This window comes from Oncorhynchus tshawytscha, linkage group LG16 (assembly GCF_018296145.1).
Source record: "Oncorhynchus tshawytscha isolate Ot180627B linkage group LG16, Otsh_v2.0, whole genome shotgun sequence".
NCBI lineage: Eukaryota > Metazoa > Chordata > Actinopteri > Salmoniformes > Salmonidae > Oncorhynchus > Oncorhynchus tshawytscha.
The window spans coordinates 83,434,789-83,459,150 of NC_056444.1; the positions used below are offsets into that span (position 1 = coordinate 83,434,789).

A 24,362-nucleotide genomic window follows, 5' to 3' on the forward strand; every position below is an offset into this window, starting at 1 on the left:
AGATGACACAATCTCAATCGCACTCCACAAAGCCCTTTCCCACTTGGACAAAAGGGACACCTATGTGAGAATGCTGCTCAATGACTACAGCTCAGCGTTCAACACCATAGTGCCCACGAAGCTCATCACTATACTAAGGACTCTGGGACTAAACACCTCCCTCTGCAACTGCATCCTAGACTTCCTGATTGGCCGCTCACAGGTGGTGAGGGTAGGTAACAACACATCCACCACGCTGATCCTCAACAAAGAGATGCAAGTTCTAGGTCCCAAGAAACAAAGCGATCTTCTGTTGAATCTGACAATTAATCTTGATGGTTGTACAGTCGTCTCAAATAAAACTGTGAAGGACCTTGGCGTTACTCTGGACCCTGATCTCTCTTTTGACGAATATATCAAGACTGTTTCAAGGACAGCTTTTTTCCATCTACGTAACATTGCAAAAAATCAGAAACTTTCTGTCCAAAAATTATGCAGAAATATTCATCCATGGTTTTGTCTCTTCTAGGTTGCTGCGCAACTCACTCAACTGACTTCTATGTAAATCTCAAGATAACTCAACTGACTTCTATGTAAATCTCAAGATAACTCAACTGACTTCTATGTAAATCTCAAGATAACTCAACTGACTTCTATGTAAATCTCAAGATAACTCAACTGACGTCTTAAGTTTATTCCAGCCAATAGCTTTGAAACAGAAAACACATCAGTCCAGTCAGAAAATATATTAGATTTATTCTTCTGTCATACTGACAATAATACATTTACATTTTATGATATAACAAAGAATTCACAAAACAACAAACAGGGGACAACATTATAAAACGGTCGTGCACTTTGTTCAAAAGAATGTCTCCTTTCCTTAATGTGACACGCCCTCCTTCCCTTAATGTGACACGCCCTCCTTCCCTTGTGATACGGCCCTCCTTCCCTTAATGTGACACGCCCTCCTTCCCTTACTGTGACACGCCCTCCTTCCCTTAATGTGACACGCCCTCCTTCCCTTAATGTGATACGCCCTCCTTCCCTTAATGTGACACGCCCTCCTTCCCTTGTGATACGCCCTCCTTCCCTTAATGTGACACGCCCTCCTTCCCTTAATGTGACACGCCCTCCTTCTCTTAATGTGACACGCCCTCCTTCCCTTAATGTGGCACGCCCTACTTCCCTTAATGTGACACGCCCTCCTTCCCTTGTGATACACCCTCCTTCCCTTAATGTGACACGCCCTCCTTCCCTTAATGTGACACGCCCTCCTTCCCTTAATGTGACACGCCCCCTTCACTTAATGTGACACGCCCTCCTTCCCTTAATGTGACACGCCCTCCTTCCCTTAATGTGATACGCCCTCCTTCCCTTAATGTGACACGCCCTCCTTCCCTTAATGTGACACACCCTCCTTCCCTTAATGTGACACGCCCTCCTTCCCTTAATGTGACACGCCCTCCTTCCCTTAATGTGACACGCCCTCCTTTCCTTAATGTGACACGGAGTAAGTGGTATAATATCAGTAACACAGTTGGTGAGCTACACAGTTGCGACCTTGTCTCATTGCGGCAACTCCAACGGGTTTCTGCTCTCTTGCCAAACTCCTTATAGAATCGTGAATACGTTTGAAACAGATTGGCACCCAGACTAGAGAAGGACTTATTGTGACTGAAGTCAGTGATACCTGAAAAAGGTGTACTGATGGCTGTGTTTTAGACGTTGTGATGCATTGTAAGGAAATGACGACAGACTGACTGATCTATATATATAAAACAGGGAGTAGTTATTTAAAAAAGATAATTTGCAGATCAGTCAGTCTGAAATTGATCGTGAACATGCCTTAGAAAAATCTGTATTCAGTCTCTGGGGCATTGGAAGCACTGTGGCCGGTTGCCAGAGATTCAGAACCTGTATTGAGTCTCTGGGGCATTGGAAGCACTGTGGCCGGTTGCCAGAGATTCAGAATCTGTATTCAGTCTCTGGGGCATTGGAAGCACTGTGGCCGGTTGCCAGAGATTCAGAATCTGTATTCAGTCTCTGGGGCATTGGAAGCACTGTGGCCGGTTGCCAGAGATTCAGAATCTGTATTCAGTCTCTGGGGCATTGGAAGCACTGTGGCGGTTGCCAGAGATTCAGAATCTGTATTCAGTCTCTGGGACATTGGAAGCACTGTGGCTGGTTGCCAGAGATTCAGAATCTGTATTCAGTCTCTGGGGCATTGGAAGCACTGTGGGCCAGAGATTCAGAAGTCTCTGGGGCTGTATTCAGTCTCAGTCTCTGGGACATTGGAACTGTGGCCGGTTGCCAGAGATTCAGAATCTGTATTCAGTCTCTGGGGCATTGGAAGCACTGTGGCCAGAGATTCAGAATCTGTATTCAGTCTCTGGGACATTGGGCATTGGCCAGAGCAGAATCTGTATTCAGTCTCCACTGTGGCCAGAGATTCAGAATCTGTATTCAGTCTCTGGGGCATTGGAAGCACTGTGGCCAGAGATTCAGAATCTGTATTCAGTCTCTGGGACATTGGAAGCACTGTGGTCTCTGGGGCGGTTGCCAGAGATTCAGAATCTGTATTCAGTCTCTGGGGGGCATTGGCCAGAGATTCAGAATCTGTATTCAGTCTCTGGGGCATTGGAAGCACTGTGGCCAGAGATTCAGAATCTGTATTCAGTCTCTGGGGCATTGGAAGCACTGTGGCCAGAGATTCAGAATCTGTATTCAGTCTCTGGGGCATTGGAAGCACTGTGGCCAGAGATTCAGAATCTGTATTCAGTCTCTGGGGCATTGGAAGCACTGTGGCCAGAGATTCAGAATCTGTATTCAGTCTCTGGGACATTGGAAGCACTGTGGCCGGTTGCCAGAGATTCAGAGTTTTGGTCAAAGTAAAGTCAGTGTCTCAACGCATAAAAAAAATACCAACAATGTTTTTCTACAACAACGCACTGTTTAAAAACAGCCCACTTGGAAGAGAAAGTTACGATTGAAGGAACATAGTATTTTCTGACAGAATTTGTGATTTGTTCTCCCCCTGCGTAAATAAAATATCAAAAATGAATAAATCACACACAGTAAATCAGTCTTTATCTGTATAGAGATATTGTATGCATCTCAAATGCCAACCCATTCTCTTTATAGTGCACTTTGGTCGAAAGTAGTCAAATATGTACGGAATAGGGTGCCATTTATGATGCCGTTCTTGTCATATTGCTCAGGCACTTTATTTCGTTGTGTTTGTGTTCTGTCAGACAGCTATTTAAAACACAACATGTAGAATGATCAAAAATATGAACCTTGTCCATTTCCTCAAAATCATCATTCATTGGACATCTCCTCAGTACTGTTATTGCAATGTTGCCCACCAGATGGCGCTAACACCGTTCATTCCACCGACATTCACAGTGTTAACGCATAGTAGTAACACACACACACACACACACACACACACACACACACACACACACACACACACACACACACACACACACACCATCCTGGACATATCTATACTCTATTCTACTGTTAAAATGAACCATACTGTCTGACAACACATTACAAATTTATGATTCTGTTCACAGTATCTCTTTGGGGAATGTGGCAACAACAAAAAACTCCCTTTTTGAAAAACGTAACTTAACCAAGGCCTGACTTCTGACTGACATGAAAAACGTATCTTAACCAAGGCCTAACTTCTGACTGACTTGAAAAACGTAACTTAACCAAGGCCTGACTTCTGACTGACATGAAAAACGTATCTTAACCAAGGCCTGACTTCTGACTGACATGAAAAACGTATCTTAACCAAGGCCTAACTTCTGACTGACTTGAAAAACGTAACTTAACCAAGGCCTGACTTCTGACTGACATGAAAAACGTATCTTAACCAAGGCCTGACTTCTGACTGACTTGAAAAACGTAACTTAACCAAGGCCTAACTTCTGACTGACATGAAAAACGTATCTTAACCAAGGCCCAACTTCTGACTGACTTGAAAAAAAAAAAACTTGAATCAAAACTGTTTATAACATTACTATAACCACAAGAACAATGATTATAACAGTGTGACTGAGCAAAGTTGTCACTCTCTCAAAGAACATTTGAACTTAGACACTGAATGGAAACTATAACAGAGACTGAATGAAATGGAAGACAAGGAAATAGCAATACGATAAGTACAGGGTCAAACATATGACCTCAACGACCTTCAGAGCGTACTGAAGAAGAAAACAACAACGATAAACAACAACGATAAATAAATGTGGTACAAAAAAATGTAAAAGTCTAAAACAGTTCAATGTAAAATGAAGATACATTTTTTAAAAAACAACAACTTTATAACAAGGTATTTGTCCCAAATGACACCCTATCAGCCTATATAGTGCTATTATAGTATTATTATATTATATATATATAGAAATTTCTGGTCAGAAGTAGTGCACTACATAGGGAATAGTGTGCCATTTAGGATGCCAAGCAAAGGGATATATACGGTGGCACATGTTAAGTCACACGTAAACATTAAAACATCATGACAACACAACACAACGCACCATAGAATGTGCTTAGATCATTGTAGTCAATGTCACCTCTAACATAGAGTTGAATAATACACTGTATATCTCTGTATATATATATATATATAGTAACTCAGTAACAAGGTTAGGAAGATGAGGCTTTTTTCATAGCAACAATCACCACCATCACTTCAATACACAAAGAGTACTATGCTTGGTTAGGGAATAGGGTTCTATTTGGGATGACGCCTTACTAAGGGATGCTTGGTTAGGGAATAGGGCTCTATTTGGGACGACGCCTTACTAAGGGATGCTTGGTTAGGGAATAGGGCTCTATTTGGGATGACACCTTACTAAGGGATGCTTGGTTAGGGAATAGGGCTCTATTTGGGATGACACCTTACTAAGGGATGCTTGGTTAGGGAATAGGGCTCTATTTGGGATGACATTTTATTAAGGGACGCTTGGTTAGGGAATAGGGCTCTATTTGGGATGACACCTTACTAAGGGATGCTTGGTTAGGGAATAGGGCTCTATTTGGGATGACATTTTATTAAGGGACGCTTGGTTAGGGAATAGGGCTCTATTTGGGATGACACCTTACTAAGGGACACTTGGTTAGGGAATAGGGCTCTATTTGGGATGACATTTTACTAACGGAGGTTTGGTTAGGGAATAGGGCTCTATTTGGGATGACACCTTACTAAGGGATGCTTGGTTAGGGAATAGGGATCTATTTGGGACGAGATTTTACTAACGGAGGTTTGGTTATAATGCTGGAAGAAAACTTAGGTGAGGTACACCACAAAGAGGTGCAGAATAATGAACTGGTTTGGTTATAATATAAACATCCCTTATTTTTCAAAGAAATAAATCAAATATAATAAATATACATTTAAAAACAGGATAAATAAATGAAACTGCTTTTTTGGTTAAATCTGATGTTTCTAGCATTTTGTTTTCCCTTTAACGCGCTGGCAGGAAGGTGATGGAGAAGGTTCTTCCCTGGTTTGTGTGTTACTCTTATGCCCGATTCCCACATATAAGACCAAACCGAGCCAAACTGGCCTGGTGACACGTCCACCAAAGCTGCCTGAACCCTGCTGGAACCCTGCCGGAACCCTGCTGGAACCCTGCTGGAATGGACCATGTGAAGAGAGAAGAAAACCCGAACCAGAACGGTACAGTTTAGGTCAGCCCTATAAGTGTGTATGAAGCATAACTGGTATTCTTGCAATGCTACTGCTGAACTGTAGCCCCCCCTTGTGGCACGTGGAAGCATGGCAACGTTCAGGTTTAGAAAGCGTAGTAACTATATACTGTATGTTGATAATAATACCAGCAAATGTAGGAAGACTGATCGGTGTAATTTATACTTCTTCAAGGTGAGAGTAAAATACCAGTGTCGCTACTGAGGTGAGTAAAGTCTCTGAGTTTTATGGTGCTTAGCACAGGGGGTTGGTGGCACCTTAATTGGGGAGGACGGGCTCGTGGTAATGGCTGGAGTGGAATGGTATCAAACGCCCAGGTTTCCAGGTGTGGGGGCAGAGAATTCCCAGACCAGTCTCCAGAACCTAGCAGGTGTAGCTCCTCCCCTCACTCCACCCCCATGTCCAGTCTCCAGACCCTTGTAGGCATGGCTCCCGTCCACGTGGGTGCAGCAGTGGGCGTGGCCCTAGTTCTGCTGCACCAGGCGTCGGTAGTGTGGCATGATGGCTCTCTCAGGCAGGTACAGAGCCATCTCCAGGGCAACAAGGATAGTGAACTCAAACGGGATCAACTCTCGCCGACTGATACGGAAACGCTCCTCTAATTTCTGCAGAGGAAGAGAAGAGGGAAGAGGAGGAAGAGACCTGTTAGAAAAGTTGTGTTGCTCTACTATTGCCCGTACAGATCCTCTACAGGCTTTCCATACACTAATACCTGACCTTTAGCAACCTAATATGAGTAAATATACACTATATATACAAAAGTATGTGGACACCCCTTCAAATTAGTGGATTCGGCTAATTCATCCACACCTGTGACTAACAGGTGTATAAAAGTCGAGCAGACAGCCATGCAATCTCCATAGACAAACACTGGCAGTAGAATGGCCTTACTGAAGAGCTCAGTGACTATCAACGTGGCACCGTCATAGGATGCCACCTTTCCAACAAGTGAGCTGCCCCGGTAAACTGTAAGTGCTGTTATTGTGAAGTGGAAACGTCTAGGAGCAACAACAGCTCAGCTGCAAAGTGGTAGGCCACACAAGCTAACAGAACGGGACCACCGAGTTCTGAAGCACATATCGCGTAAAAATCGTCTGTCCTCGGTTACAACTCTCATTACTGAGTCCCAAAATGCCTCTGGAAGCAACGTCAGCACAAGAACTGTTTGTTGGGAGCTTCATGAAATGGGTTTCCATGGCCGAGCAGCCGCACACAAACCTCAGATCACTATGTGCAATGCCAAGTGTCGGTTGGAATGGTGTAAAACTCGCCGCCATTGGACTCTGGAGCAGTGGAAATGCGTTCTCTGGAGTGATTAATCACGCTTCAACATCTGGCAGTCCGACGGACTAATCTGGGTTTGGCGGATGCCAGGGGAACGCTACCTGCCCCAACGCATAGTGCCAACTGTAAAGTTTGGTGGAGGAGAAATAATGGTCTGTGGCTGTTTTTCATGGTTCGGACCCCTTAGTGAAATCTTAACAATGACATTCTAGACAATTCTGTGCTTTGTGGCAACAGTTTGGGGAAGGCCCTTTCCTGTTTCAACATGACAATGCCCTCGTGCACAGAGCGAGGTCCATGCAGAAATGGTTTGTCGAGATGGTGTGGAAGAACTTGACTGGCCTTCACAGAGCCCTGACCTCAACCCATCGAACACCTTTGGGATGAATTGGAACGCTGAATGACTACATAGCATACATAAAGCCTTTATATAGCCTACATAAAGCCTTTATATAGCCTAAAGGCATCATATAATTCTGTGCTTTGTGGCAATAGTTTGGGGAAGGCCCTTTCCTGTTTCAACATGACAATGCCCTCGTGCACAGAGCGAGGTCCATGCAGAAATGGTTTGTCGAGATGGTGTGGAAGAACTTGACTGGCCTTCACAGAGCCCTGACCTCAACCCATCGAACACCTTTGGGATGAATTGGAACGCTGAATGACTACATAGCATACATAAAGCCTTTATATAGCCTACATAAAGCCTTTATATAGCCTTTATATAGCCTACATAAAGCCTTTATATAGCCTACATAAAGCCTTTATATAGCCTTTATATAGCCTACATAAAGCCTTTATATAGCCTACATAAAGCCTTTATATAGCCTACATAAAGCCTTTATATAGCCTTTATATAGCCTACATAAAGCCTTTATATAGCCTTTATATAGCCTACATAAAGCCTTTATATAGCCTACATAAAGCCTTTATATAGCCTACATAAAGCCTTTATATAGCTTACATAAAGCCTTTATATAGCCTACATAAAGCCTTTATATAGCCTACATAAAGCCTTTATATAGCTTACATAAAGCCTTTATATAGCCTTTATATAGCCTACATAAAGCCTTTATATAGCCTACATAAAGCCTTCATATAGCCTACATAGATGGTTTTTTGAGGTTTATGTCATTGCAAAAGGACAATACATCTATGAGCTGAGTGACGTCCTGCTTCTTGAGGTCGCTGCTGATCTTAGCAGCGAGCAGCACGCAGGCTCCAGAGACCAACTTCCTGTTGTGTTTGTTGAGTCGTCCCTGGAGGACCAGCTTCTCAAAGTAAACAAATGCCATCGCCACGGTGACCGCCTGCAGGCCGCAGTCGTCACCCACTGTACGCATCTCTCTCTTTAGACTGGAGGAGAGAGAGAGGGGGGGAAAGAGAGAGGGGGAAAGAGAGAGAGGGGGAAGAGAGAGAGAGGGGGAAGAGAGAGAGAGGGGGAAAGAGAGAGGGGGAAGAGAGAGAGGGGGGAAGAGAGAGAGGGGGGAAGAGAGAGGGGGGAAGAGAGAGGGGGAAGAGAGAGAGGGGGGGAGAGAGAGAGGGGGAGAGAGAGAGGGGAGAAGAGAGAGAGGGGGGAAGAGAGAGAGGGGGAAGAGAGAGAGGGGGAAGAGAGAGAGAGGGGAAGAGAGAGAGAGGGGGAAAGAGAGAGGGGGGAAGAGAGAGGGGGGAAGAGGGAGGGGGAGAGAGAGAGAGGGGGAAGAGAGAGAGGGGGAAGAGAGAGAGGGGGAAGAGAGAGAGGGGGAAGAGAGAGAGAGGGGGGAAAAGCAGGTGTTAGGATTAGAGTAAGACAAAGCATACTGAACATCTATGGACATGACACACACACACACACACACACACACACACACACACACACACACACACACACACACACACACACACACACACACACACACACACACACACACACACACACACACACACACACACACACACACACACACACACACACACACCAGTAGTATACCTCCTGATCTTGCTGAGAGTCAGCTTGACTTGAGGAAACTTCTCTTTAAACGTCTCGTTCATGTCCTTCTTCAGATCAGACGGCTTCACATACTCTATCACTGTCGTCTAGAGAGGGAGGAGAGATAGGGAGGGAGAGGGGGAGGGAGAGATAGGGAGGGAGAGATAGGGGGGGAGATAGGGAGGGAGAGATAGGGAGGGAGAGAGGGAGAGAGAAAGAGAGAGGTGGACAGGGAGGGAGGTAAAGAGGGAGGGAGAGAGGGAGAGAGAAAGAGAGAGGTGGACAGGGAGGGAGGTAAAGAGGGAGGGAGGGAGGAAAAGAGGGAGGGAGGGAGGAAAAGAGGGAGGGAAAGAGGGAGGGAGGGAGGGAAAGAGGGAGGGAGGGAGGGAGGAAAAGAGGGAGGGAAAGAGGGAGGGAGGGAAAGAGGGAGGGAGGAAAAGAGGGAGAGAGAGAGAGGTGGACAGGGAGGGAGGTAAAGAGGGAGGGAGGGAGAGAAAGAGGGAGGGAGGGAGGAAAAGGGAGGAAAAGAGGGAGGGAGGGAGGAAAAGAGGGAGGGAGGGAGGGAGGGAGGAAAAGAGGGAGGGAGAGAGAGAGAGAATATTTAACTTCTGTATAGTGTTTTTTGGTTTGCACAATGACAAGGAGGTCCATAAATGACATCTAATAATGATATCTTTGCATGAATGGACTCCTGTACTGTACACTGTGTATACTAGTAAAATAAACCTGTACATGCTGATACATATATATTTACAGTATACACATTCCATAGAGTCTGGTATCACAGCCTGGACACAGCTCTTAGCCGTGGTATATTGGCCATATATCACAAACCCCTGATGTGACTTACTGCTGTTATAAACTGGTTACCGACGTAATCAGAGCACATGGTACGTGATCCGTTTTGTCACCAAAGCCCCATATACTACCCACCATTGCGACCTGTACGCTCTCGTTGGCTGGCCCTCGCTTCATACTCGTCGCCAAACCCACTGGCTCCATGTCATCTACAAGACCCTGCTAGGTAAAGTCCCCCCTTATCTCAGCTCGCTGGTCACCATAGCATCTCCCACCTGTAGCACGCGCTCCAGCAGGTAGATCTCTCTAGTCACCCCCAAAACCAATTCTTTCTTTGGCCGCCTCTCCTTCCAGTTCTCTGCTGCCAATGACTGGAACGAACTACAAAAATCTCTGAAACTGGAAACACTTATCTCCCTCACTAGCTTTAAGCACCAACTGTCAGAGCAGCTCACAGATTACTGCACCTGTACATAGCCCACCTATAATTTAGCCCAAACAACGACCTCTTTCCCTACTGTATTTAATTAATTAATTTATTTTGCTCCTTTGCACCCCATTATTTTTATTTCTACTTTGCACATTCTTCCACTGCAAATCTACCATTCGTGTTTTACTTGCTATATTGTATTTACTTTGCCACCATGGCCTTTTTTACCTTTACCTCCCTTCTCACCTCATTTGCTCACATCGTATATAGACTTGTTTATACTGTATTATTGACTGTATGTTTGTTTTACTCCATGTGTAACTCTGTGTCGTTGTATCTGTCGAACTGCTTTGCTTTATATTGGCCAGGTCGCAATTGTAAATGAGAACTTGTTCTCAACTTGCCTACCTGGTTTAATAAAGGTAAATAAATAATAAATAAATAAATAATAGGTCATGGCTCTGTGCATTGAGACTCTCTGATAGGTCATGGCTCTGTGCATTGAGACTCTCTGATAGGTCATGGCTCTGTGCATTGAGACTCTCTGATAGGTCATGGCTCTGTGCATTGAGACTCTCTGATAGGTCATGGCTCTGTGCATTGAGACTCTCTGATAGGTCATGGCTCTGTGCATTGAGACTCTCTGATAGGTCATGGCTCTGTGCATTGAGACTCTCTGATAGGTCATGACTGTGCATTGAGACTCTCTGATAGGTCATGACTCTGTGCATTGAGACTCTCTGATAGGTCATGGCTCTGTGCATTGAGACTCTCTGATAGGTCATGGCTCTGTGCATTGAGACTCTCTGATAGGTCATGGCTCTGTGCATTGAGACTCTCTGATAGGTCATGGCTCTGTGTATTGAGACTCTCTGATATCACATACACATATTTAACAGATGTTATTGCAAGTGTAGCGAAATGCCTCCAGTTCTCATTCTCTCTCCTCCCTCCAGCTCTCATTCTCTCCTCCCTCCAGCTCTCATTCTCTCCTCCCTCCAGCTCTCATTCTCTCTCCTCCCTCCAGCTCTCATTTTCTCTCCTCCCTCCAGCTCTCATTCTCTCCTCCTCTATCCATCTCTCATTATCTCTCTCCTCCTCCCTCCATCTCTCATTATCTCTCTCCTCCTCCCTCCATCTCTCATTATCTCTCTCCTCCTCCCTCCAGCTCTCATTCTCTGTGTCTCTCCTCCCCATCTCTCTCACCCTGTATGAGGTGAACATAAGGTGTATATGTCACGCCCTGACCGTAGTTATCCTTGTTTTCTTTATGATGTTGGTTAGGTCAGGGTGTGACAAGGGTGGTTTGTTTAGTTTTGTATTGTCTAGGGGTTTTCCTAGTCTAGGTGTTTATATGTCTATGGTTGTCTAGATTGGTTCTCAATCAGAGGCAGCTGTTTATCGTTGTCTCTGATTGGGAACCATATTTAGGCAGCCATCTTCCTTGGTTATTTTGTGGGTTGTTATGTCTATGTGTAGTTGCATGTCAGCACTCGTGTTTCAGGCTTCACGTTCGTTTTGTTATTTCGTTAGTTTAAGTGTTCTCCGTTTTAATAAAAGGAGAATGTATTCATCTCACACTGCGCCTCGGTCTCATCGACATAACGAACGTGACAGTGTGTGTATGTCTCTCTCTTTCTTTCTCTCGGCACCATGTATGAGGTGAAAATAAGGTGTGTGTATGTCTCTCTCTCTCTCTCTCTCTCTCTCACCATGTATGAGGCGAAGATCAGGACTCTCTTGTGTTTCCCACAGGGCCACTGGGGGTCACTCAGAAGGTTGGGGTCATAGTCTGATGCCTCATCCACACCTGGAGAGGACAGAAGCATACAAGTAGATACATAAAACATTAATACACAGTGGTTACACTCAAAATATACTAATTGATTTAAAAAACAACAACATATTTTTCAATAAAAAAAATAAAGAAAAAAGGTATAATCGTTGTAAATCATAAATAGGACTGGCGAAGTTATGTCCCAAATGTAGCAACACAAATATATAGGAATGTCTGCTCTACCCAAAGTTACAACCAACTAATTGCAGCATTACCTCAAAACTGGAAGAGGCAAGTGGAAGTGGCCCTCTGTCCTCTATCTCTCTGCCCCTCCGCCCTCTGTCTCTCTCTGCCCTCTCTGCCCTCTCTGTCTCTCTCTGCCCTCTGTCTCTCTCTGCCCTCTCTGTCTCTCTCTGCCCTCTCTGCCCTCTCTGTCTCTCTCTGCCCTCTCTGTCTCTCTCTGCCCTCTCTGTCTCTCTCTGCCCTCTCTGTCTCTCTCTGCCCTCTCTGTCTCTCTCTGCCCTCTCTGTCTCTCTCTGTCTCTCTGCCCTCTCTGCCCTCTCTGTCTCTCTGCCCTCTCTGTCTCTCTGCCCTCTCTGTCTCTCTGCCCTCTGATCAGTGGTGGATAAAGCAGAATGCTCCAGCTCTCTCTCTTCTCAATAACATTCTACCCCTGGCCTGGGTCTGTAGGACCCAGTCAATCTCTTTGGGTCTGTAGGACCCAGTTCATATCTCTGGGTCAGAAGGACCAGGTTCACCTCTCTGGGTCAGAAGGACCAGGTTCATCTCTCTGGGTCTATCTGCTGGCCAGTGTGAAGGGACACAGACAGCAGTCCCAGGGGGAAAGAGACAGGGCAGCAGTCCCAGGGGGAAAGAGACAGGGCAGCAGTCCCAGGGGGAAAGAGACAGGGCAGCAGTCCCAGGGGGAAAGAGTACTTCCGGCGCCGACAAAGATGGCCGCCTCGCTTCGCGTTCCTAGGAAACTATGCAGTTTTTTGTTTTTTTACGTGTTATTTCTTACACTAGTACCCCAGGTCATCTTAGGTTTCATTACATACAGCCGAGAAGAACTACTGAATATAAGATCAGCGTCAACTCACCATCAGTACGACCAAGAATATGTTTTTCGCGATGCGGATCCCGTGTTCTGCCTTACAACCAGTGTAACCGAGTGGATCACATGCAGCGAACAAAAAAAAAAACGACTCAGAAAAAGAGGGAAACGAAGCGGTCTTCTGGTCAGACTCCGGAGACGGGCACATCGTGCACCACTCCCTAGCATTCTTCTTGCCAATGTCCAGTCTCTTGACAACAAGGTTGATGAAATCCGAGCAAGGGTAGCATTCCAGAGGGACATCAGAGACTGTAACGTTCTCTGCTTCACGGAAACATGGCTCACTGGAGAGACGCTATCCGAGGCGGTGCAGCCAACGGGTTTCTCCACGCATCGCGCCGACAGAAACAAACATCTTTCTGGTAAGAAGAGGGGCGGGGGCGTATGCCTTATGGCTAACGAGACATGGTGTGATGAAAGAAATATACAGGAACTCAAATCCTTCTGTTCACCTGATTTAGAATTCCTCACAATCAAATGTCGACCACATTATCTACCAAGAGAATTCTCTTTGATTATAATCACAGCCGTATATATCCCCCCCCCAAGCAGACACATCTATGGCTCTGAACGAACTTTATTTGACTCTTTGCAAACTGGAAACGATTTATCCGGAGACTGCATTCATTGTAGCTGGGGATTTTAACAAGGCTAATCTGAAAACAAGACTCCCTAAATTTTATCAGCATATCGATTGCGCAACCAGGGGTGGAAAGACCCTGGATCATTGTTACTCTAACTTCCGCGACGCATATAAGGCCCTGCCCCGCCCCCCTTTCGGAAAAGCTGACCACGACTCCATTTTGTTGATCCCTGCCTACAGACAGAAACTAAAACAAGAAGCTCCCACGCTGAGGTCTGTCCAACGCTGGTCCGACCAAGCTGACTCCACACTCCAAGACTGCTTCCATCACGTGGACTGGGAGATGTTTCGTATTGCGTCAGACAACAACATTGACGAATATGCTGATACGGTGTGCGAGTTCATTAGAACCTGCGTTGAAGATGTCGTTCCCATAGCAACAATTAAAACATTCCCTAACCAGAAACCGTGGATTGATGGCAGCATTCATGTGAAACTGAAGGCACGAACCACTGCTTTTAATCAGGGCAAGGTGTCTGGTAACATGACTGAATACAAACAGTGCAGCTATTCCCTCCGCAAGGCTATCAAACAAGCTAAGCGCCAGTACAGAGACAAAGTAGAATCTCAATTCAACGGCTCAGACACAAGAGGCATGTGGCAGGGTCTACAGTCAATCACGGACTACAGGAAGAAACCCAGCCCAGTCACGGACCAGGATGTCTTGCTCCCAGGCAGACTAAATAACTTTTTGCCCGCTTTGAGGACAATACAGTCCCACTGACACGGCCTGCAACGAAAACATGCGGTCTCTCCTTCACTGCAGCCGAAGTGAGTAAGACATTTAAACGTGTTAACCCTCGCAAGGCTGCAGGCCCAGACGGCATCCCCAGCCGCGCCCTCAGAGCATGCGCAGACCAGCTGGCCGGTGTGTTTACGGACATATTCAACCAATCCCTATACCAGTCTGCTGTTCCCACATGCTTCAAGAGGGCCACCATTGTTCCTGTTCCCAAGAAAGCTAAGGTAACTGAGCTAAACGACTACCACCCCGTAGCACTCACATCCGTCATCATGAAGTGCTTTGAGAGACTAGTCAAGGACCATATCACCTCCACCCTACCTGACACCTTTGACCCACTCCAATTTGCTTACCGCCCAAATAGGTCCACAGACGATGCAATCTCAACCACACTGCACACTGCCCTAACCCATCTGGACAAGAGGAATACCTATGTGAGAATGCTGTTCATCGACTACAGCTCGGCATTCAACACCATAGTACCCTCCAAGCTCGTCATCAAGCTCGAGACCCTGGGTCTCGACCCCGCCCTGTGCAACTGGGTACTGGACTTCCTGACGGCCGCCCCCAGGTGGTGAGGGTAGGCAACAACATCTCCTCCCCGCTGATCCTCAACACTGGGGCCCCACAAGGGTGCGTTCTGAGCCCTCTCCTGTACTCCCTGTTCACCCACGACTGCGTGGCCATGCACGCCTCCAACTCAATCATCAAGTTTGCAGACGACACAACAGTGGTAGGCTTGATTACCAACAACGACGAGACGGCCTACAGGGAGGAGGTGAGGGCCCTCGGAGTGTGGTGTCAGGAAAATAACCTCACACTCAACGTCAACAAAACTAAGGAGATGATTGTGGACTTCAGGAAACAGCAGAGGGAACACCCCCATCCACATCGATGGGACAGTAGTGGAGAGGGTAGCAAGTTTTAAGTTCCTCGGCATACACATCACAGACAAACTGAATTGGTCCACTCACACAGACAGCATCGTGAGGAAGGCGCAGCAGCGCCTCTTCAACCTCAGGAGGCTGAAGAAATTCGGCTTGTCACCAAAAGCACTCACAAACTTCTACAGATGCACAATCGAGAGCATCCTGGCGGGCTGTATCACCGCCTGGTATGGCAACTGCACCGCCCTCAACCGTAAGGCTCTCCAGAGGGTAGTGAGGTCTGCACAATGCATCACCGGGGGCAAACTACCTGCCCTCCAGGACACCTACACCACCCGATGCTACAGGAAGGCCATAAAGATCATCAAGGACATCAACCACCCGAGCCACTGCCTGTTCACCCCGCTGTCATCCAGAAGGCGAGGTCAGTACAGGTGCATCAAAGCTGGGACCGAGAGACTGAAAAACAGCTTCTATCTCAAGGCCATCAGACTGTTAAACAGCCACCACTAACATTGCGTGGCTACTGCCAACACACTGTCAATGACACTGACTCTACTCCAGCCACTTTAATAATGGGAATTGATGGGAAATGATGTAAATATATCACTAGCCACTTTAAACAATGCTACCTTATATAATGTTACTTACCCTACATTATTCATCTCATATGCATACGTAGATACTGTACTCTATATCATCGACTGCATCCTTATGTAATACATGTATCACTAGCCACTTTAACTATGCCACTTGGTTTACATACTCATCTCATATGTATATACTGTACTCGATATCATCTACTGTATCTTGCCTATGCTGCTCTGTACCATCACTCATTCATATATCCTTATGTACATATTCTTTATCCCCTTACACTGTGTATAAGACAGTAGTTTTTTTTTGTGGAATTGTTAGTTAGATTACTTGTTCGTTATTACTGCATTGTCGGAACTAGAAGCACAAGCATTTCGCTACACTCGCATTAACATCTGCTAACCATGTGTATGTGACAAATAAAATTTGATTTGATTTGAAAGTTCCCCAAGAACACAGTGGCCTCCATCATTCTTAAATGGAAGAAGTTCGGAACCACCAAGACTCTTTCTAGAACTGGCCGCCCAGCCAAACTGAGCAATCGGGGGAGAATGGCCTTGGTCAGGGAGGTGACCAAGAACCCGAGGGTCACTCTGACAGAGCTATAGAGTTCCTCTGTGGAGATGGGAGAATCTTCCAGAAGAACAACCATCTCTGCAGCACTCCACCAATCAGGCCTTTATGGTAGAGTGGCCTGACACAAACCATTCCTCAGTAAAAGGCACATGACAGACCACTTGTAGAAACAAGATTCTCTGGTCTGATGAAACCAAGATTTAACTCTTTGGCCTGAATGCCAAGAGTCACGTCTGGATGAAACCTGGCACCATTCCTACGGTGAAGTGTGGTGGGAGCATCATCATGCTGTGGGGATGTTTTTCAGCAGCAGGGGCTGGGAGACTAGTCAGGATCGAGGCAAAGATTAAAGGAGCAAAGTACAGAGAGATCCTTGATGAAAACCTGCTCCAGAGCACTCAGGACCTCAGACTGGGATGAAGGTTCTCCTACCAACAGGACAAAGACCCTAAGCACACAGCCAAGACAACGCAGGAGTGGCTTCAGCACAAGTTTCTGAATTTCCTTGAGTGGCCCAGCCAGAGCCCGGACTTGAACCCGATCAAACATCTCTGGAGAGACCTGAAAATAGCTGTGCAGGAACACTCCCCATCCATCCTGACAGAGCTTGAGAGGATCTGCAGAGAAGAATGGGAGAAACTCCCCAAATACAGGTGTGCCAAGCTTGTAGCGTCAAACCCAAGAAGACTCAAGTCTGTAATCGCTGTCCAAGGTGCTTCAACAAAGTACTGAGTAAAAGGTCTGAATATTTATGTAAATGTGATATTTCCGGTTTTATTTATTTGATGAATTAGCAAACATTTCTAAAAACCTGTTTTTTGTTTTGTCATTATGGGGTATTGTGATGTCATTATGGGGTATTGTGTGTAGATTGATTTTTTCTTTAAGAATAAGGCTGTAACGTAACAAAATGTGGAAATAGCCAAGGACAGCACATCAAGGCAGAGCACCACAGACAGACCCACAGTGAAGTATACCAGTTCATATCCCTGTGGACAGCATGTGCAGTCAGTCCACTACATGGTAATAGCTCCCTCTAATGGACTAAGAATTTTCACCATATTACAACCTGGTTAAATAAATACTAAAAATTCCAGTCCCACGTTGGGAGTTAAGGTGTCGTTTTGGGGTTCTTACCCAGATCCAGTCCCACGTTGCAGTTTAGCCTGGTTGGGGTGTAGTTTCTGGGGTTACTGTTCCGGGTCACCTGGTTGAGGGGCACCTGGAGGGTAATGTCCACCGAGGGGGTCTTCTGACGGACCAGGGCGTTGGTCGGGTACAGAAACTGGGCATATGACACCGTCTATGGAGGAAGATCAATCAACCAGTCAATAAATAAACCAATCAATCAATCAAATACAGTGCCTTGCAAAAGTATTCATCCCCCTTGGCATTTTTCCTATTTTGTTGCTTTACAACCTGTAATTTAAATGGATTTTTATTTTTATTTCATGTAATCGACATACACAAAATAGTCCAAACTAGTGAAATGAAAAAAATAACTTGTTTCAAAGAATTCTCAAAAATAAAAAAGTGAAAAGTGGTGAGTGCATATGTATTCACCTCCTTTGCTATGAAGCCCCTAAATACGATCTGGTGCAACCAATTACCTTCAGAAGTCACATAATTAGTTAAATAAAGTCCACCTGTGTGCAATCTAAGTGTCACATGATCTGAGTATATTTACACCTGTTCTGAAAGGCCCCAGAGTCTGTAACACCACCAAGCAAGGGACAACGCCAACCAAGTGGCACCATGAAGACCAAGGAGCTCTCCAAACAGGTCAGGGACACAGTTGTGGAAAAGTACAGATTAGGGTTGGGTTATAAAAAAATATCAGAAAGGTTGAACATCCCACAGAGCACCATTAAATCCATTATTAATAAATGGAAATAATATGGCACCAATCAAATGATACAAACCCCCCTCCAAAATCTATTTGAATTCCAGGTTGAAAAAATAGGAAAAATGCCAAGCGGGGGAGTACTGGACACCATTAGATCAGGAGATCAACCAATCCCACAGCTTAGGATGTACAGTCTATCTGCTGATGGCCAGAGGGACAGAACAGCTCTGACACGGTCGGCTACAGAGCAACCACAGCTCTGACACGGCCAGCTACAGAGCAACCACAGCTCTGACACGGCCGGCTACAGCTCTGACACGGCCGGCTACAGCTCTGACACGGCCGGCTACAGCTCTGACACGCCCGGCTACAGAGCAACCACAGCTCTGACATGGCCGGCTACAGAGCAACCACAGCTCTGACACTGCCGGCTACAGCTGTGACACAGCCGGCTACAGAGCAACCACAGCTCTGACACGGCCGGCTACAGCTCTGACACGGCCGGCTACAGCTCTGACACGGCCGGCTACAGCTCTGACACGGCCGACTACAGCTCTGACACGGCCGGCTACAGCTCTGACACGGCCGGCTACAGCTCTGACACGGCCGGCTACAGCTCTGACACGGCCGGCTACAGCTCTGACACGGCCGGCTACAGCTCTGACACGGCCGGCTACAGAGCAACCACAGCTCTGACACGGCCGGCTACAGCGCAACCACAGCTCTGACACGGCCGGCTACAGCGCAACCACAGCTCTGACACGGCCGGCTACAGAGCAACCACAGCTCTGACACGGCCGACTACAGCTCTGACACGGCCGACTACAGCTCTGACACGGCCGGCTACAGCTCTCTGACACGGCCGACTACAGCTCTGACACGGCCGGCTACAGAGCAACCACAGCTCTGACACGGCCGGCTACAGCGCAACCACAGCTCTGACACGGCCGGCTACAGAGCAACCACAGCGCTGACACGGCCGGCTACAGAGCAACCACAGCTCTGACCCGCCCGCTACAGAGCAACCACAGCGCTGACATGGCCGGCTACAGAGCAACCACAGCGCTGACACGGCCGGCTACAGAGCAACCACAGCTCTGACCCGCCCGCTACAGAGCAACCACAGCTCTGACACGGCCGGCTACAGCGCAACCACAGCTCTGACACGGCCGGCTACAGCGCAACCACAGCTCTGACACGGCCGGCTACAGAGCAACCACAGCTCTGACCCGCCCGCTACAGAGCAACCACAGCTCTGACATGGCCGGCTACAGAGCAACCACAGAGCTGACACGGCCGGCTACAGAGCAACCACAGCTCTGACCCGCCCGCCACAGAGCAACCACAGCTCTGACACGGCCGGCTACAGAGCAACCACAGCTCTGACACGGCCGACTACAGCTCTGACACAGCCGGCTACAGCTCTGACACGGCCGGCTACAGCTCTGACACAGCCGGCTACAGCTCTGACACGGCCGGCTACAGCTCTGACACGGCCGGCTACAGCTCTGACACGGCCGGCTACAGAGCAACCACAGCGCTGACACGGCCGGCTACAGAGCAACCACAGCTCTGACCCGCCCGCTACAGAGCAACCACAGCGCTGACATGGCCGGCTACAGAGCAACCACAGCGCTGACACGGCCGGCTACAGAGCAACCACAGCTCTGACACGGCCGGCTACAGCTCTGACACGGCCGACTACAGCTCTGACACAGCCGGCTACAGCTCTGACACGGCCGGCTACAGCTCTGACACGGCCGGCTACAGCTCTGACACGGCCGGCTACAGAGCAACCACAGCGCTGACACGGCCGGCTACAGAGCAACCACAGCTCTGACCCGCCCGCTACAGAGCAACCACAGCTCTGACATGGCCGGCTACAGAGCAACCACAGCGCTGACACGGCCGGCTACAGAGCAACCACAGCTCTGACCCGCCCGCTACAGAGCAACCACAGCTCTGACACGGCCGGCTACAGAGCAACCACAGCTCTGACACGGCCGGCTACAGCTCTGACACGGCCGACTACAGCTCTGACACGGCCGGCTACAGCTCTGACACGGCCGGCTACAGCTCTGACACGGCCGGCTACAGCTCTGACACGGCCGGCTACAGAGCAACCACAGCGCTGACACGGCCGGCTACAGAGCAACCACAGCTCTGACCCGCCCGCTACAGAGCAACCACAGCGCTGACATGGCCGGCTACAGAGCAACCACAGCGCTGACACGGCCGACTACAGAGCAACCACAGCTCTGACCCGCCCGCTACAGAGCAACCACAGCTCTGACAGGGCTGGCTACAGAGCAACCACAGCTCTGACACGGCCGGCTACAGCTCTGACACGGCCGGCTACAGCTCTGACACGGCCGGCTACAGCTCTGACACGGCCGGCTACAGCTCTGACACGGCCGGCTACAGCGCAATCACAGCTCTGACACGGCCAGCTACAGAGCAACCACAGCGCTGACACGGCCAGCTACAGAGCAACCACAGCTCTGACATGGCCGGCTACAGAGCAACCACAGCTCTGACACGGCCAACTACAGCTCTGACACGGCCGGCTACAGCTCTGACACGGCCGGCTACAGCTCTGACATGGCCGGCTACAGCTCTGACACGGCCGACTACAGCTCTGACACGGCCGACTACAGCTCTGACACGGCCGACTACAGCTCTGACACGGCCGGCTACAGAGCAGCCACAGCTCTGACACGGCCAGCTACAGAGCAACCACAGCGCTGACACGGCAGTCTACAGAGCAACCACAGCGCTGACACGGCCAGCTACTGAGCAACCACAGCGCTGACACGGTCGGCTACAGAGCAACCACAGCGCTGACACGGTCGGCTACAGAGTAACCACAGCGCTGACACGGCCGGCTACAGAGCAACCACAGCGCTGACACGGTCGGCTACAGAGTAACCACAGCGCTGACACGGCCGGCTACAGAGCAGCCACAGCTCTGACACGGCCGGCTACAGAGCAACCACAGCGCTGACACGGCAGTCTACAGAGCAACCACAGCGCTGACACGGCCAGCTACTGAGCAACCACAGCGCTGACACGGTCGGCTACAGAGCAACCACAGCGCTGACACGGTCGGCTACAGAGTAACCACAGCGCTGACACGGCCGGCTACAGAGCAACCACAGCGCTGACACGGTCGGCTACAGAGTAACCACAGCGCTGACACGGCCGGCTACAGAGCAACCACAGCTCTGACATGGCCGGCTACAGAGCAACCACAGCTCTGACACAGCCGGCTACAGCTCTCTGACACGGCCGGCTACAGCTCTGACACGGCCGGCTACAGAGCAACCACAGCTCTGACATGGCCGGCTACAGAGCAACCAAAGCTCTGACACGGCCGGCTACAGCTCTGACACGGCCGGCTACAGCTCTGACACGGCCGACTACAGCTCTGACACGGCCGACTACAGCTCTGACACGGCCGACTACAGCTTTGACACGCCCGGCTACAGAACAACCACAGCTCTGACACGGCCGGCTACAGAGCAACCGTCATCCAACTCGGAATTGTAAATCCAGCCTCTTTCTAGAGGTACGACCTGAAGATCAATGACGTCATCATGATTCAACTTTTTCCGATTCTGTCGCAGTACATTTCAAAAGTGCTGAACAAATAGTTATATTGACTATGTCCGTCCTAGCTTGCTCATTAATGTCTTCATCGAAATTACGGATTGCCTCTTATCCGCTTGTTGTCCCAATATGTCATAGTTTGTACATCTCAATTGTCAGTAGAAACCACATTTCTTTAAGCAAGTCAGCCATATCAGCTGTTTTTTTTTAATGCAGTAAATGAGGCCGAATGAACTGTTTCGCTGCCAGACAAGGCTCCTCTGATAGCCAGGTGTAGCAGTGGTAAGATGTTGGGACTGCTGTGGGACAGCTTTATTTAGGCCCTAACAGATTGTGGGCACCGCTTGTCTCCGTTATAGTGCAATTCATGTATTGTTTAGTGTTGTGTTGTGTAGTGGCTGTGCAGGCATGTATCCCACTTCATTTTTGTTTTGCCCTACCAAGCTTTACATGCTAAAAATCTCCACTGAATTACAAGCCTGGCTCTAATAAGCGCCGGTTGTGTTCAGTGATTCAAAGTGGAACTGACAGCGTTTGAACTACTTTGCAGATATGAAACAGACAATCAGTCAAAAATATCAAATTCTGGAGCCTCCCGAGTGGCGCAGCGGTCTAAGGCACTGCAAGGAGCCTAACATTAGCTCGATAGCTAGCTAGCTGCTAGGAGGATGTCATGTCATTGGAGGAGTGACTGACCTTTCCCCCCTCATATTGTTTTTTCATTGGCTACACAGCTAGAGATATGCAGGTGTCATTTGGTTTAGCGAGCAAGAAATGTGAATCACTTTGCTAGCTAGCTAGGCTGAACTTGAACGACTGTTATCCAGCTATACGTCTTGCTTTTCGCAAATTCACTCTGGCTATCTACCCGTTGAATACGACCAATTGTCAGTAAACTGACAGCAACACAAAAAAGTGTTTAGCTAGCAAGAAATGTGAATCACTTTGCTAGCTAGCTATGCTAAACTTGAACGACTGTTATCCAGCTTTACGTCTCGCTTTTCGCTTTTTCGCAAATTCACTCTGGCTATCTACCCGCTGAATACGACCAACTGTCACAAAATTTTGCAACACAAAAAAGTAATCGTTAGTCAAGAATGTTCTAGATAACATGTCAACAGCCTCCGCTACGGAGAGTAAAATGGTCCAGAGTGAGGTGTTCACTCATTTGTGTCTGGAAGTAGCCAGTTTGATGAAAATAAAATGACATGAACAGGTTTGAATGAGATTTCATGTTGCTGAAACACTATCAGTTCCACTTTAAACAAATATCTGTGCTATTAATTCAAGCTGTACAGTATTTATGTCCTTAATGACACCTACTGTGGAACATTTTGCACTTACAATAGAAGATACATAACAAAGAACAACATTGACATATTTTCTTTCAGCTCAAACATTTATGTGATATGAAAAAAGCACAAATAAATCCCAAACTTCCTTTTTTGGGGGGGTTCTCAGGAGGATAAGTACAGTGTTTCCAGTACCTTGCCGTAGGGCTCCAGTTCGAACCCTTCTAGTCCAGGCATCATCTCCAGACTGGTAGAGATGTTCCCTGATGAATGCCTACCCCTGTCCAACTTGGAGTCACTGTGGAGAGAGAGAGATGAGACAGACAGAAAGAGAAAGTGGAAAAAAGAGAGAGAGTGTCAGAGAGAGAATAAAGATGAGGAGAGAGAGAGATGAGACAGACAGAAAGAGAGAGTGTCAGAGAGAGAATAAAGATGAGGAGAGAGAGAGAGAGATGAGACTTACTTTAGAGCTTTAGGACCCCACCAGTCCCATAGCATTTAACAGTCACTAATGGGAGAGGAGAGCTCCATGAAAGAGTTCAGACAGCAGAGACAGAGAGAAAGAGTTCCAGACACAGGAGAGAGACAGAGAGAAAGAGTTCCAGACACAGGAGAGAGACAGAGAGAAAGAGTTCCAGACACAGGAGAGAGACAGAGAGAAAGAGTTCCAGACACAGGAGAGAGACAGAGAGAAAGAGTTCCAGACACAGGAGAGAGACAGAGAGAAAGAGTTCCAGACACAGGAGAGAGACAGAGAGAAAGAGTTCCAGACACAGGAGAGAGACAGAGAGAAAGAGTTCCAGACACAGGAGAGAGACAGAGAGAAAGAGTTCCAGACACAGGAGAGAGACAGAGAGAAAGAGTTCCAGACACAGGAGAGAGACAGAGAGAAAGAGTTCCAGACACAGGAGAGAGACAGAGAGAAAGAGTTCCAGACACAGGAGAGTTCCAGACACAGGAGAGAGACAGAGAGAAAGAGTTCCAGACACAGGAGAGAGACAGAGAGAAAGAGTTCCAGACACAGGAGAGAGACAGAGAGAAAGAGTTCCAGACACAGGAGAGAGACAGAGAGAAAGAGTTCCAGACACAGG

At 47.8% G+C, this 24,362-nt stretch overlaps 1 protein-coding gene across 1 annotated transcript in view; it reads right to left on the minus strand.

Annotated features, from left to right (window-relative positions):
- Positions 1–2,607: 2,607 nt before the first annotated feature.
- LOC112215270 (CDK5 and ABL1 enzyme substrate 2-like) overlaps positions 2,608–24,362 on the minus strand; it is a 58,367-nt gene continuing 36,612 nt past the window's right edge. Inside the window, exons 5-10 of the mRNA XM_042299951.1 lie at positions 23,467–23,569; positions 17,662–17,827; positions 11,901–11,998; positions 8,961–9,067; positions 8,143–8,347; positions 2,608–6,315 (exon numbers count right to left, since the gene is read on the minus strand). Coding sequence (XP_042155885.1) covers positions 6,175–6,315; positions 8,143–8,347; positions 8,961–9,067; positions 11,901–11,998; positions 17,662–17,827; positions 23,467–23,569 — 820 coding nt within the window. The 3' untranslated portion in view covers positions 2,608–6,174. The remainder of the gene's footprint in view (positions 6,316–8,142; positions 8,348–8,960; positions 9,068–11,900; positions 11,999–17,661; positions 17,828–23,466; positions 23,570–24,362) is intronic.